At 34.1% G+C, this 13,324-nt stretch overlaps 1 protein-coding gene across 1 annotated transcript in view; it reads left to right on the top strand.

The window, feature by feature from the left end:
• The window catches only part of LOC132703280 (facilitated trehalose transporter Tret1-like), a 154,851-nt gene extending 142,307 nt beyond the window's left edge, over positions 1-12,544 (top strand). The window contains exon 2 of the mRNA XM_060672436.1: positions 10,545-12,544. Within this exon, the coding sequence (XP_060528419.1) occupies positions 10,545-11,890 (1,346 nt within the window). The 3' untranslated portion in view covers positions 11,891-12,544. The remainder of the gene's footprint in view (positions 1-10,544) is intronic.
• Positions 12,545-13,324: the final 780 nt, after the last annotated feature.

Below are 13,324 nucleotides of genomic sequence, written 5' to 3' on the forward strand. Positions count from 1 at the left end.
AAAAATATACAGGGTGTGCCGCAAACTCAAAAAAACTGAAAAATTGAATTGAATTGAAAATTGGCAATAATTTAAAATCTGTGTTTTTGGTTGTGACTTTTTTTTACATGACATGATAGCCCATATAGAAAGCTAAAACTTTAGTACTTAATGTTTTTAAGCAATTAAAAAACCCGAAGTTTTTTTTTTAATTTTTTAATTTTTTTTTTGGTTATTTTGGCAACCAGAAAAACATCTTTTCCTCCAAAACCATTCATCTGATCGAAAAAATTGTGCAACCGTAATATGTGGGAGACCCGGCGCTATAACTTTTGTTTCACGAATATTTTCCTTTACACCAAGGGGTTTTAGTTATTGATAAAAATCTAAAAGACCCTGAAAATTGTTCTTTTAGAGAGTAAATTATCAATCGTAAGTCAAAATTCGTACAAAAAATAGCTCATCCATTTAAACAGTGTTATAGGCCGTATCAAGGGCTACAATTTTTGTATTTACGGTTTTCGTCTATCACATACGCTGTTCGAGATATTTGAAAAAATCCAAATGAAAATCACCATTTCTTGTCCTCAATCTAGATGCGATGACGTTATTTATTATTACCAGGTATTGCATGGTTTCGGAAAACAAGTAGTTTCTTGAAAACTATTTACTCCATTGGAAAAATTCGGATACCAGGAAACAAAGGAGATCCAGGGCTATAGCCTCTATTTCGAACATTGTTGGAATTATATACAGGGTACGTCGTTTGTGGGCAAAAAAGTCTAATAGATCCAAGAAATTTCCGCTTTTGTGGGTGAATTATTGGCGATAAATTAAAAAACTTGTAAAGATGTGATAATTTGATATGAATAGTATCGTAAACTGTGTCGAGAGAAAATTTAAGGTTTCGTCCATAATAACAGACATAACAGACGCGAGATATTTGAAAAAATATAATTTTAAATTGCAATTACCACTACAAATTTTAATATTTACCGAAGTTTGCCGTAACTTTGAAGTTCGGCGAGATGTGAAGGACACTTTATACAGGGTGTATTCACAATCAAATTACATCGATTTTGCGAAAGTTCCATATTAGTCCGCACATGATGTTAAAAAAATGTCAGTATTAAATCTTTTTGTTAGTGTTGCCTTCTTAATTGCAAGATCTTATGTTTTCTTAGAATAGTATTTTAATAAAATATTTTTTTTTGGCATGCCCTGTTTCTATACATATTATATCCATTTTACTCATTGTGAATCTTGTAATGGGTCTTCCTAAATATTTTGCTTGAAACAAATTATAAACATGTTCTGTATTTCTCGTCTTGTCTCCATATCCACCAAAAATTACAATTTAAATTCTCTGAGTTTCATGTGGACCCACCATATTCACTATCTTGACTGTCGGAAATCTAATTGTGGTAACCTTTACTGAAACTTGCTACTTACCTATTCATTTCAAAATTGTGAGCAAGAATTTGTTCCATATTTTAGCCGTTCATAGTATTTTCTATATATGTAAAGGTATTTACATGGAATTAAGTACATTTGCTAAACTTTTTGTCATCCATTCATCCGAATTGCAATATTTTAGAAAACCCGCATTCAATAGTACGTAATTTATCATCAGCAACATCTTTCGTTTTCTATGTTTTTTTCTAGGATGGAACAGTGATGGGAATGCAAAGCTTTCAGTCCGACTTTCATAAATTCCTAACAATTTAATCCTCAATACCCCAAAATTTGAATTTAGTTAATTGATGTCTTACTGTAGAGGCTATATTGGTTACACATGATAATAATAATTTTCAATAATTTATTCATAATAATCAAAGTGTAAGTATGCCAAAAAATAAAATATACACAAGGACGAAGTCTAACCTAAGGCTATTTAAATTTTAGTTTGGTAAAATAAATATCATCCTACCAAACTCAAACATAATTTATATACATAGCGCGTAGATTTATTAATACCCCAATTTAGATAAACTATATGTCAAAAAGAAAGTAAACATATCCTTTTTTTTCTGAATTCCTCATGCATTGGTTATTTATAAATCAAAGTTGCTGACCATCCAATTTATCAAAACCAATCATCCTGTTAGCTTCTTCAGATCTGGACTGAAAATGGCTAGCATGCTACTCATAGAGCTCATACATTGTTAGAGGGGGGAGGAGCTAAAGGGACACGAACTTTGTCTCGGATGACTGATTCCTTGTACGTGACTCATGCCATGTTGGATGTAGGTAAAAACCTGAGTCGCGGTTAAGATTTTGTTTGTTTCCTTATAGATTTCTATAGATTCTCGGACTTGTCCTTGGTATAAGAATTGATTACATGCAAGAATTTTAGTTTTATCCAATAAAATTTTATGTCCGGTTTCCTGATTGTCTTCGGCAAGTTAGTCTTAAGGCACTTTCATGTTCAGTTCTGAAGTTATATTTCTTAAGAACTTTTGATATTTTGTCAATGATGCTTTCAAACTGAGGAGGTACAACAGTGGCAAGTGTGGGGTTGCTTTCGGACTCATTGCCTTTAGAGGGTTGTGGCGAAGTATATTTTGTGATGGAACGCTTAATATATCTAATGTGGAGGGAATTAGAGGGAAGAGCAGATGTAAGTTGTTTTAATTCTGAGTTCAGCGACTCAGACTAAGATAGTTTTACGGGTCTGTAAACAAGAGAGTTAATAACCGATGATTTTTGGGCCGGATGGTGATGTGACAATGCATTCAGCTGTCGGTCTGTGTGCGTTGGTTTTCTGTAAACAATATGACCTAATGTTAGTTCTGATTTTTTATTGATCAGAACTAAGGCGTGACAGACCTTTTCATGAAAAAATTATATGCCATGTATCGTTGAATGTGGTTATAACTTATGCATATCAGCTTGAATTTATCTATCAGATTTTTTAAATTAAGAACTGAGTTTTTTGCTAAACCATGTACAAAATAACCCAAATTATAAATCCGCCCATAAAACATATTTAACCACTGAAGTTCATTAATTGTATGTGTTACAGGATCCCATGTTCTTAGGTTAAATATTAAACGACAGTCACTATTTTGTACCTTTTGAATGCGATATTGCTCCTACTACCGAAGACAAGGACTGTAGATAAAACTTGCACAATTGAAATAAGAAGGTACTCGCACAATGTAACTTTCTTTTTGGGACTTAAGAAAATGACTACTGGGGTAAAGTTGCTTAAGTTATATATGTGCCCGTTTTTACGAATTTTGATATGTTTGCTGAAGGGTAAACTGCAATCAAGCAGGACACCAAGGTTACATGCCTTCTCACTAAATGTTAAATTGTGACCGTTAATATTGCTTCTCAAATTTACCATAAGAAATCTGTATTTGTAGTCTTTCGAAATTTCAGAAATTTGGATTTGGAGGCATTCAGTTTTATTCAAAAAGGCCCTTTAGTAAATTTAAATTAGAACTAATGCTAATCATTAGCAAATGCCTTGCCTGAAGCACTATATTTAAGAAACTCTACAGGGTAGATTATAAAAAATATGAGATCTGACAAGACAAGGTCTGTTCTCAAAACCATGAAACCTAAATATCATGAGTAAACACCGCAAGGGCCGAAGATGGACAAAGTCCTTTACGACACGCGTTGTGCACAACCAGAACAGTTTGGTTGTTATTAAAGTACAAGTGTACTTGGGAATATAAGATTATTTCCATCATAATTTTAGAAATTGCTGGAACGATAATGCGCAGTTGTGGGTGTTTTGGTTTTAGGTAAGGGAATTCGAGTGTTTTGTACATGTTTCTGTCCTTTCCACGGTCAGGAATTTTTAAATTAATTGCCAAAATACATCCTTCCAGCCACATTATTGGGATAGATATTAACTTCAATATTTTGAACCATGATAATAAAAGAATATGAGAACTTGTTAGTGCTAAATGGTTATGAATTCGTATACAAAATAAATGTAAAAAGATCAACAACTGATGACATAGCGACTATGATTGTCCATATAGTGACAAAGTAATGGATAGATGTGGTTCTAAAGTAAGAAGGTGGTCCAGAGAAAATTAAATACATGATCTTTAAATAAAAAAATAAACAAACAGGTCTCTGCGAGATCAAAATTAACGATGCATGATCCCGAAGGATATTCTCAATTGGAGTACCCACATAGAATATAAAAAAAATAATTTTTCTAAAATTCTTAAGAAATAATACAAATTATGAAATTTGCAATGCATATATTTTACCATAACTAAAATATCTGTTACCCATGTGGAGTTGTGGGAAACTCAACTTCATTAAAATACAGAATACAGAATAAGACTCTTTCATTTGGATTATCGGACTCAGGCATAGGATCTCTTCGGTATGCCAAAAGTTTCGCCAAATACAAGTGTTGAACTAAAGCAATATTGTATACAAAAATGTTAACAATTTGCAAAAATCAAACACTGGGATTATCCGTATTATATAAGGAGAAACAACAGTAGTAGGTAATGCTAGGACAAACAAGGCTCTCTATAATCTCGTAAGTGAAGCATCAATGACATTTAATGATCTTCCAGTGATGATAAAAGGCCAAGTATCTTCAAACACATTTAAAAGAAAATAATGTTTTATTACAACTAGTGCGTCTAAGAAACATCGTCAGTTAGTTAGACATTAATAGTGTAAACATGTATATTGCAATTAAATGAATAACCAAAAGCAATAAAAAAATTATACTGATTTTCACCGAAATAAAAAAAAATATTTTCGTGCGGTTGGGTGGAAAATTTTTGTAGAAAAAATTAGATTACTAAATTTTAACAAATTATGAATATCATTAGGATAATCGGATATTTGTTTTCAACCTACCAAATCGCTATGCATATTAAAAACGGAGAGGTTGGGGCTCTTATTGTAATGAACTTGTTGAACTCATAACATTGATACATTTGGTAGGACAAGAAGTCAGAACACAATAAATAAATCAAATGAAATAAATTAAGGTCAATAAAATTTTCCCGCTTATTTGAATGCATGTAATCATTTTAAAAACAATACATGTGTGTTTCATTCATTTGACGTTATTCCCCGTTATTTGCTGATTCACCGAGTGGCCATAGTAGGTATTTTTTTTTAAACAATTATTTAGGAAAAATTTTGATTCGCGTTTATCATAATAGTTTTGCGTCACCTATTTTGTTTACGTTTTAACCTGTCGATTATTAAAATTTACAACGACCAGATTAATAACACATTTAATAATTAGTATCGAAATAAAAGTGTAGTCGCGCAATCCAAGGCAAAACTCTTATAATAACATTTTCATCTGAATCGTTCTAAATATTTTCGTGTTTTAAGATTCGCAGATTCTTGACAAAATGCAAAATTTTTATATTATTTATTATTTTACAAGATTATACCAAAAGGAAAACTGCTTTACCGCAATTACGGAGATTCCACCGAATAAAAATACTTAATCTTTGATTATATTAGATTAGATATATTATATTTATGTCATATACATATCATTCCATCCATATTTACTGTAACTTTAATATTCCGAAGGGCGAATCGACCTTTTCAACCCAATCAGAACAAATGGGACCTTTTAGATTTACCGAACAACTTAAGCGCAGAGTAAGTAAGAAGTACGCGGGTTAGTAAGAAGTATTGGAACGCTTATTCACAGACAGTGTCCTATTAGACGTTTATAGACAATGGCTTATTTTGAAAACCTGAAATATTGGTTACTTATGTAAGTGAATATGGGCCACCTATGTATAATATGACCAAAAATATACTGCATTCATTGCTTTGACGTTTTAAGTATTTTACAGTATCTTAACCGCAGACCTTCGCAGGACCGTGGTAAAACTTATCCCAACAGATGTTCATTCGGCCTGAGATGGACCGTAACGAATATTTGTAGAGACTTGAAATTTTTATTTGAAACGTAAATGGACCGTTGTAAATTTGATTAAGCATTGATGCTGCGGGGTATTTTCCAATAAACTTTTCCTCATACATTGGTGGCAAATGCGGAAATTATTCATTATTGTGAAAATGCAATAAAATGAGAAGTCCGAATGCATCTAGAAATGTCAGTTATTTTTTTTACAGGAAACGCCATCATGGCCGGCCAGAGCCTGCTACTCAGATGAAATGCGGTTACTTGTAATTCGCTTTAATTGAAATGTTTTGATTTTTTGCTTTTAACTTCAAAAAAAAAAATCCCACGTAACATGGATTCTTCTATCTTGGCAATTGGGCCTTATCTTATGAACGCCCTATACGCGATAAGTTAATTCAAGCGTTTAGCTGTACGGATTGCGAAAAAAAAATTGTCATTAATTAACATAAATTAATAATAGGACACTCACCGTGAATGTCCCAGTATATATCCAAAACGGCTAAAACTGGAGTGACAAAAATTCAAGTTCTGAAGCTTTACCACAGATTTACCACTGTTACGTTACAAGTCATAATTTTGTTATTTTAAATCAAAGACCCCATTTGTTTTTATTGCAATGAGTTGCGCATCTCGAATTTAGTAGGCCCCATATTTTAAATAATTACTGAGCAATACGGCAATACTGCTTTTTTAGCAAAAAGTACTAAAAAACACTAAAAAAACAGTCAAAGTCGGAGCGATAAAATTTTACACCTGGGTATTTTTGAAAGTGAAGTTCAAAAATGTCAACAGCAATGTTATCAAATTTCGTTAAGATATTTTTGATTCTGGAGAACTTTAACTGATACACTTCTGAAGCTTCCTAACCGCGGATGTTAAGAACTTTTTATTAAAAGTGGTATATCCACTTTTATGCGATATTATTAGGAAATTACCAAATCAGGCCAAGAATGTGGTCATTGACATTGTCAGCCAGGTGTCACATAAATATTAAAGTTTTGGTTAGTTAGAGCTGCAAAGCAAATATTCAATAATTCTATTATGTGAAATACCATTATCATCCATACTAAAAAGGAACACCCTTGCTAACCACCCTTGTTATACTCATACTACAAATGGTGTTTTCTATTCCTACTATAAAATATCCGATTATGCACTAAACAAGTGTGCAAAGTGTTACTTTAGGAAGAAAGCTTCGTTCGCCATTCTGGCGTTTACAGCACTTTGGTCAAGGATTTGGGAGCAATCGGATGTGGATTGTAGCCACTATTCTAACGTTTGGTCTTTAAACAATTGGTTTCAACTAATGGTCGTAGATCAAGTATGGTATGCCCCACATTCCTACTCTCAGCAAGCAACTCGTTTATTAAACACTCGATAGGCTTTTGAGCAGTTGGCGCAGAGGATTTTTAAAGCAGAAGAAAGTGGCAACTAGGTCTCTGACTAAATCTACCAAAACGAAATTGATTTTGAATTTAAATCGGAGGAGAAAAGGCAGGAAATTGCAAGTAAGATTTTCGATGATGACCGCCAAAGTACAACGCAAGAAGATGATGAACAGCAAGATAGCAGCATGTGAGAACCAGAAGTTACAATATTATTTTACATCTTCCTGGGGTTATTGGAACAGCAAAGTCTCTTAATGCTGCCAGAAAACTGTATTATTAGGATGTACTTAAATCCAATAATGAAGATTCGAATACAATTTTCCCGCCGACAACCCTGGTAGAGAAATTTCTTGAAGTACCGCGACACTAAATCCATTCTCAATACTTAGGTTTGATGATCAAACCACTAGAAAACCACTAGACTTCATTAATTTTCTATAAGTCTGTGCTAATCAGCAAAATAAATGCTTGTTTGATTTAGAGTAAAGTTCCAATTGCTAGGCATCTACATGGCCTAATATACCTCGAAAATACGTCATAGAAATACTGGTAATAACTAATACACGGACTCTTTATTTCTTAGATAGATATGCATACACAGACGAAGGAAGAGATCGAAATGTTGTCGATAAGGAGTAAAGTTAAAAAAAAACCGTGACGTTACATAAGATAATTGGCTAACATCTTTAGAGGTTGTAATGGAATTGTAGAAGCGAGGTCTAACTTTAGTATACACGGTTAAAAATAAATATTTAGAGTTATTTTAGTGTTTTACGTACCAAAACCATTCGAAGCGGTTCCTTTGATGTCGTCAATGACTAAAATAGTGTTGCGAAAAAGGTGTTCACTTAATATTTTTTACAAAATTTTAGACACTTTATATGTAAACGCTTGTATAAAATATTCATGTGCACCTGGAAATCCTCACCAATCCAGATACGATTTCATCAAGTCTTTGGCACGACAGCTTGTTGTGGATGACATGAAAAGCAGACTACTCTAGACCAGACTGGACTTGTCCAAATTCTAAGACAAATCAGATAAAATATAGCCTCCATTGTGAAGAAAGATGTTCCTCAAAAGCTACCAATAATGCGCTAGAGAAGAGTGCTTATTATATTATATATTATGCATTAGTTGTGGCATGTGGGAATTAGCAAAGATTGCATGTAACTTATAAGAAACAATTTAGTAAATTTTCTCTTTGGAAATTGACAGGTTAAAATAAACCTTTCTTGGTTAAGTTTTAATACAAAAAGTTTTGTTGCTGTTTTACTTTTTCAATAGAAACTATGTTATGGGGCACCCCAACATTTTCGGTTTTTTTTATACCTCTTTGTTTATAGGTTCATGAGTTATGACAAAATAAAAGTGGATTCTTAATAGTTACATTCGACAGAAAATCTGTCGCAAAACAGCAATAATCTTAGAACTTGTTTTAGTATTTGATAACAATTAAAACCCTGCTAAACAGACTGCTTATTAGCTAACCAATTTCAGGAAATTCAGCTTTCTTTGACAGAATTTTGAAATACCCAAGTGCACGACGCTCATCTCTCTACAACTTTAGTACTGCCTTTCTCAGGTCTTTTACTTATGTAGTCTCTTTTTTTTCTCCATCATGATTTACTTTAGGGACACTTTCTATTTGTAACCTACAACCAATTAAATAAAGTACTTTCTCTCAGTACTTCTCATTATAGAATTTGTAGAATCTAAAAACGTTATATGCCCGCTTTTGTTGTTGTTTGCAATTGGAAAGGAATGACCAATTTCAAAAGTTGTTCTTTTATCTGTAGTTATTTTTCAAGAATATCCTAGGAAAATTCCTAGCACAATGTACATTACGGCACCTAATCTTTTACAGTGAACAACAAATTTTTTATAAATAGCAACTATTGTCAAAATATAAAAATTTCTAGTAGAAGTTTTCTTAAACGGACTAATGATACTTAGTTGGACATTTAGAAAGTATTCCTTGTGTATGTTTACTTATATTGTATTTTGAAAATTATTATTATTAAAATTTGATATTTATGTTGTTGCAATAAGAAAAATTGCAAGTCAGCGTGGAAAAACATGACAATGCAAACATGACTATGTCCTTATCATCTAACAAATGTTGCACATATTATGAAAAATTTTAAATAAACGAGATAAATTTTTGATGCTCCAACAATTTAGGTAAATATTATCTCAATATTTTACTAGCAAATTAGAAGTTTGGAATACGCCTTAATAAAGGTATTTAAAATGTTCCGTGGATGTGCATTCACCCACTTCATCAACGTACTTGCAACTTATACTTTCTCTTTTATCTACAGGCGCATGAAATTTTTATTGAATAGATTGCCTCCATGTTAATGGTTTGCGATTTATGACTGTATCATTAAATGTAGAAAAGCTCTTATAAATCGTCGTATATAAGCGAAGGTATCTACAGTTTTGGAAACGCTGTAAAGGATGAAGACTAAAACTTTTACATATTGGCCAAGGATTTTAAATTACACTGAAAATGTGTTTTATACTCAAGATTTTGTCTAGGATAGGAAACAGGAATGTAATGAACTAATATTTTTTGGCATAACATACCTTTTTAAAATAGCGGCACGTTTTTTGCGAAATAAGCAGGAACAATAAGTTTCATAATAATATAATATTTATTTTTAGTTTTAATTGTAAGATTACAAGATAACAATCTCCATTTGAAATTTTTCGTTTATAAGGGAACCTAAATATCCATTTGATGCATCCGTAAATAGAAATAGGAAAGCAGTTCACAAATCTATTTTCGACCAGAAAGTTTCTGTCTCGGTTTCTATATTTTCGGTAACCGCTTTTTTTGCAGACAGCAAATAGTATACTTCGCAACATTCTCCATAAATAGTAAACAAATTTAAATAACCTTCGTGTGTTTAATTTGAGCGTGCCGGCATGTTTATTGACCGTAATTTTCTGACCGTAAGCAGCATCTGTGACACTTGTCGTAGAATATTTTAACAAGACCAGATTCCCACCTATTTCCGTGTAGTCGCAGATTTGCACCACTAAACTGCTTTGTTCTAAATTACTTATAAATAATAGAAATAATAGTAGGCCTATAGCAGCACAACAAGAAATGAATCCGAATTATCACACCAGTCCATAGATAAGGAAAATGGACTTAGTGTTGATATTATAGCCTTACAGTGAACCCGAGCAAGTCTGCGAATATAGTATCTTCCTAAAATCTATTAGATTTTCCGCAGTGTGTTTGATTTTGTAATTAATTAAAAATAATTTTTAAGGTACTTTGGTGGCCATGTCCGACGGTATGACATATGGTTGGACCTCCCCCATGATCCCGTACTTCACCGGCAACTCCACTCACATCAAGATGACCATGTACGAAGCCGAAATGATGGAGACGGTCAACCTTCTGGGAGCCATTTGTGGTTTACCGATAACCACGTACGCTGTAGACAAGATAGGTCGAAAAAAGTCCATGCTTTCTGCGTCATTTGCTGCCCTGTTATGTTGGCTGGCAACGCTGTTCGCTCCAAACAAGGAAGTGCTGTATGTGGCGAGGTTTTTTATCGGCATGGCGGGAGATATGTGTTTCGTAGCGGCTCCGATGTACATAGCCGAAATAGCTGATCATAGAATACGAGGCTTTTTATCCTCACTCATATACATCATGATGTTATTTGGAATCTTGGTGGTGTACACCACGGGCACTTATGCTGCCTATTATGTGCCACCGATAATCGGAATTGTCCTGACCGGAATTCAGTGCATATTCTTTCCGTTTATGCCGGATTCGCCATATTACTTGGTGTACATAAACCGAATAGAAGATGCCGAAAAAGCTCTAAAACGGGTCAGGACCGATGCCAACGTCAGCAAGGAAATTGAGGAAATCCAAAAAGCCGTGGAACGTCAGAAAACCGAGAGAGGAAGACCCCAGGACCTCATCCTGATACCGAGCAACCGAAAAGCGATCATGGTCATGACAATACTCAATGGCGCACAGCATTTTGTCGGAATTAGCGTCATGATAATGAATCTTCACGTGATTCTGGCAGAGGCCGGATCAATTTATATCGAACCCGGAGTGGCGGCCATCACCTTCGCCGCCATAATGTTGATAGGGGCGAGCGTCTCGTCGGTTATCATGGACAGATTCGGTAGGAAATCGTTACTGATCACTTCGAGCATACTTACCGGAATTACTCTGACGATTATGACCGTGTTTTTCCATTTGAAGAATACCGGTTACGACGTGATGTTTGTCAGTTGGATTCCGGCCGCGTGTTGCATGACATACGCTCTGACGTTTAAGTCTGGATTGGGCATAGTACCCATCGTCATAACCGCCGAAATATTCCCGACGACGATCAAGGCAATCGGTATGACGCTGGCAGACGCAGTGTACTGCATAATGGCGGTGATCTCGATACAGATCTACTCGGTACTCTTCGGTGCCTACGGTATTCACGCGCCATTTTACATATTCGCTCTGTGTGCGTTCTTTACCGCGTTCTTCACTGCCTTCTTCATTCCCGAAAACAAGGGCAAAACGTTGGACGAAATTAAGTTGATGTTGAAGGGACACAAAGCGATTCGCGCTGATAATGGTATCGCTATGACCTAGGAGTCAGTGCCGCGCCAGTTGAGACAGCGTTACAATTTCGTTTTAAGAAATGCCATCGTGTTTTCTCTGTGATACGCCCCCTTTGTTTCAGTTGTCAATAAACTCGTTAGAATGGATTTGGTTGTCATGCGATAATACTCAGTGTTAATATTAACGTAGCATTCAGCTTTAAATATTGTCAGAAATACGCCAGTGGAATGTAATCCTTTGCAAAGAAATGATAATGCAAGTACATTATTATTTTTTCGTTTTATCCTCAGCTGCGATTGTGTAGAATTTGTAACTTCAAGGTCTTTATGTTGGGTGTCCCAAGAAGGGCACCGAGGTACTGTGTTAAGGAAACGAACGAGTCAAGAAATTGAGAAAAGGGTTGTGGAATGCTCTATGCGTTAGGCGCTTTCTATTGCTTATCTTGCCACTAACACGAGGCTGGCAAAGAGTATAAAAGTATAATATGCATTAGGTTTATAAATTTGTTGCGCAAACCGGCTGATCTTGATTAAGTGTTTATCATCTGGATCTAGATCTAGATTAAATGAATATCATTGGTATCTTTATACAAAAAAGTCGTATGGAATGTCAGCCTAAAATTAAAAATAGGCAAATTCTAGGCACATTTCTCATTTAGACTTGATGGCTCCGAGAGGTTGCGAAATAAAAATCTATTTTCCTTTATTGTTTTATTTGAGCCCAAGAAACAATAATAACAATACCAATTTCCACATCTTCAATTATTATAAAAATTTTTTCGTCTCCTTCTTGTCATTATTTCTAGAGATTCGATAAGAGCGCAGAAAGAATTTTTCAATTAAGGTTTTGCAAAATAATAACAGCCTTACCAAATAGAAAAATTGTTGTTGTCAAAAGATTAGGTTCAATGTGTGAATTATTAGTATGTTTATCTCAATAATGAAAGCCTTGCCCTGCAAATAGAAAACTAAATAGAAATTATTTCATTTATTTATTTTTTGCTGTATCACTTATTCAAAAATGAAGGAAAGTGCGACAAGTTAGAATGCTAGTTGGCATGCAGTGTGTAAGACCAAGAGAACGCTACATACACCTATATCCACAGCGAGTTTTACCACATGAACAATTTTTTCTACGCTTTTATCGGATCCTTACAAATATGAAACTGTTTTTGCAAAAAAAAAAGAGACGAACAAATTTTATTACAAGCGAAGACGTGGAAATTGGTATTCTTGGATATTTTGAAGCATATCGTGACAATTTTATTGGAGTCAAAGACTCTAAGCTATCCTTTAATACTGTCCAAAGGATTAAAAAAAACACAAATTTTGCCATAATAAAATCCGACCAGCTTAGGTGCTTGTGGCAGGGGATACAGAGATTACACTATTTTTTGTCATTGGTATGTTATGTTTTGCCGCCAAAACATACATAATTTTAGAATCCAAAAAACCATCGTTATTA

Source organism: Cylas formicarius, unplaced genomic scaffold, assembly GCF_029955315.1.
Source record: "Cylas formicarius isolate icCylForm1 unplaced genomic scaffold, icCylForm1.1 PGA_scaffold_6__28_contigs__length_40554024, whole genome shotgun sequence".
Classification (NCBI taxonomy): Eukaryota; Metazoa; Arthropoda; class Insecta; order Coleoptera; family Brentidae; genus Cylas; species Cylas formicarius.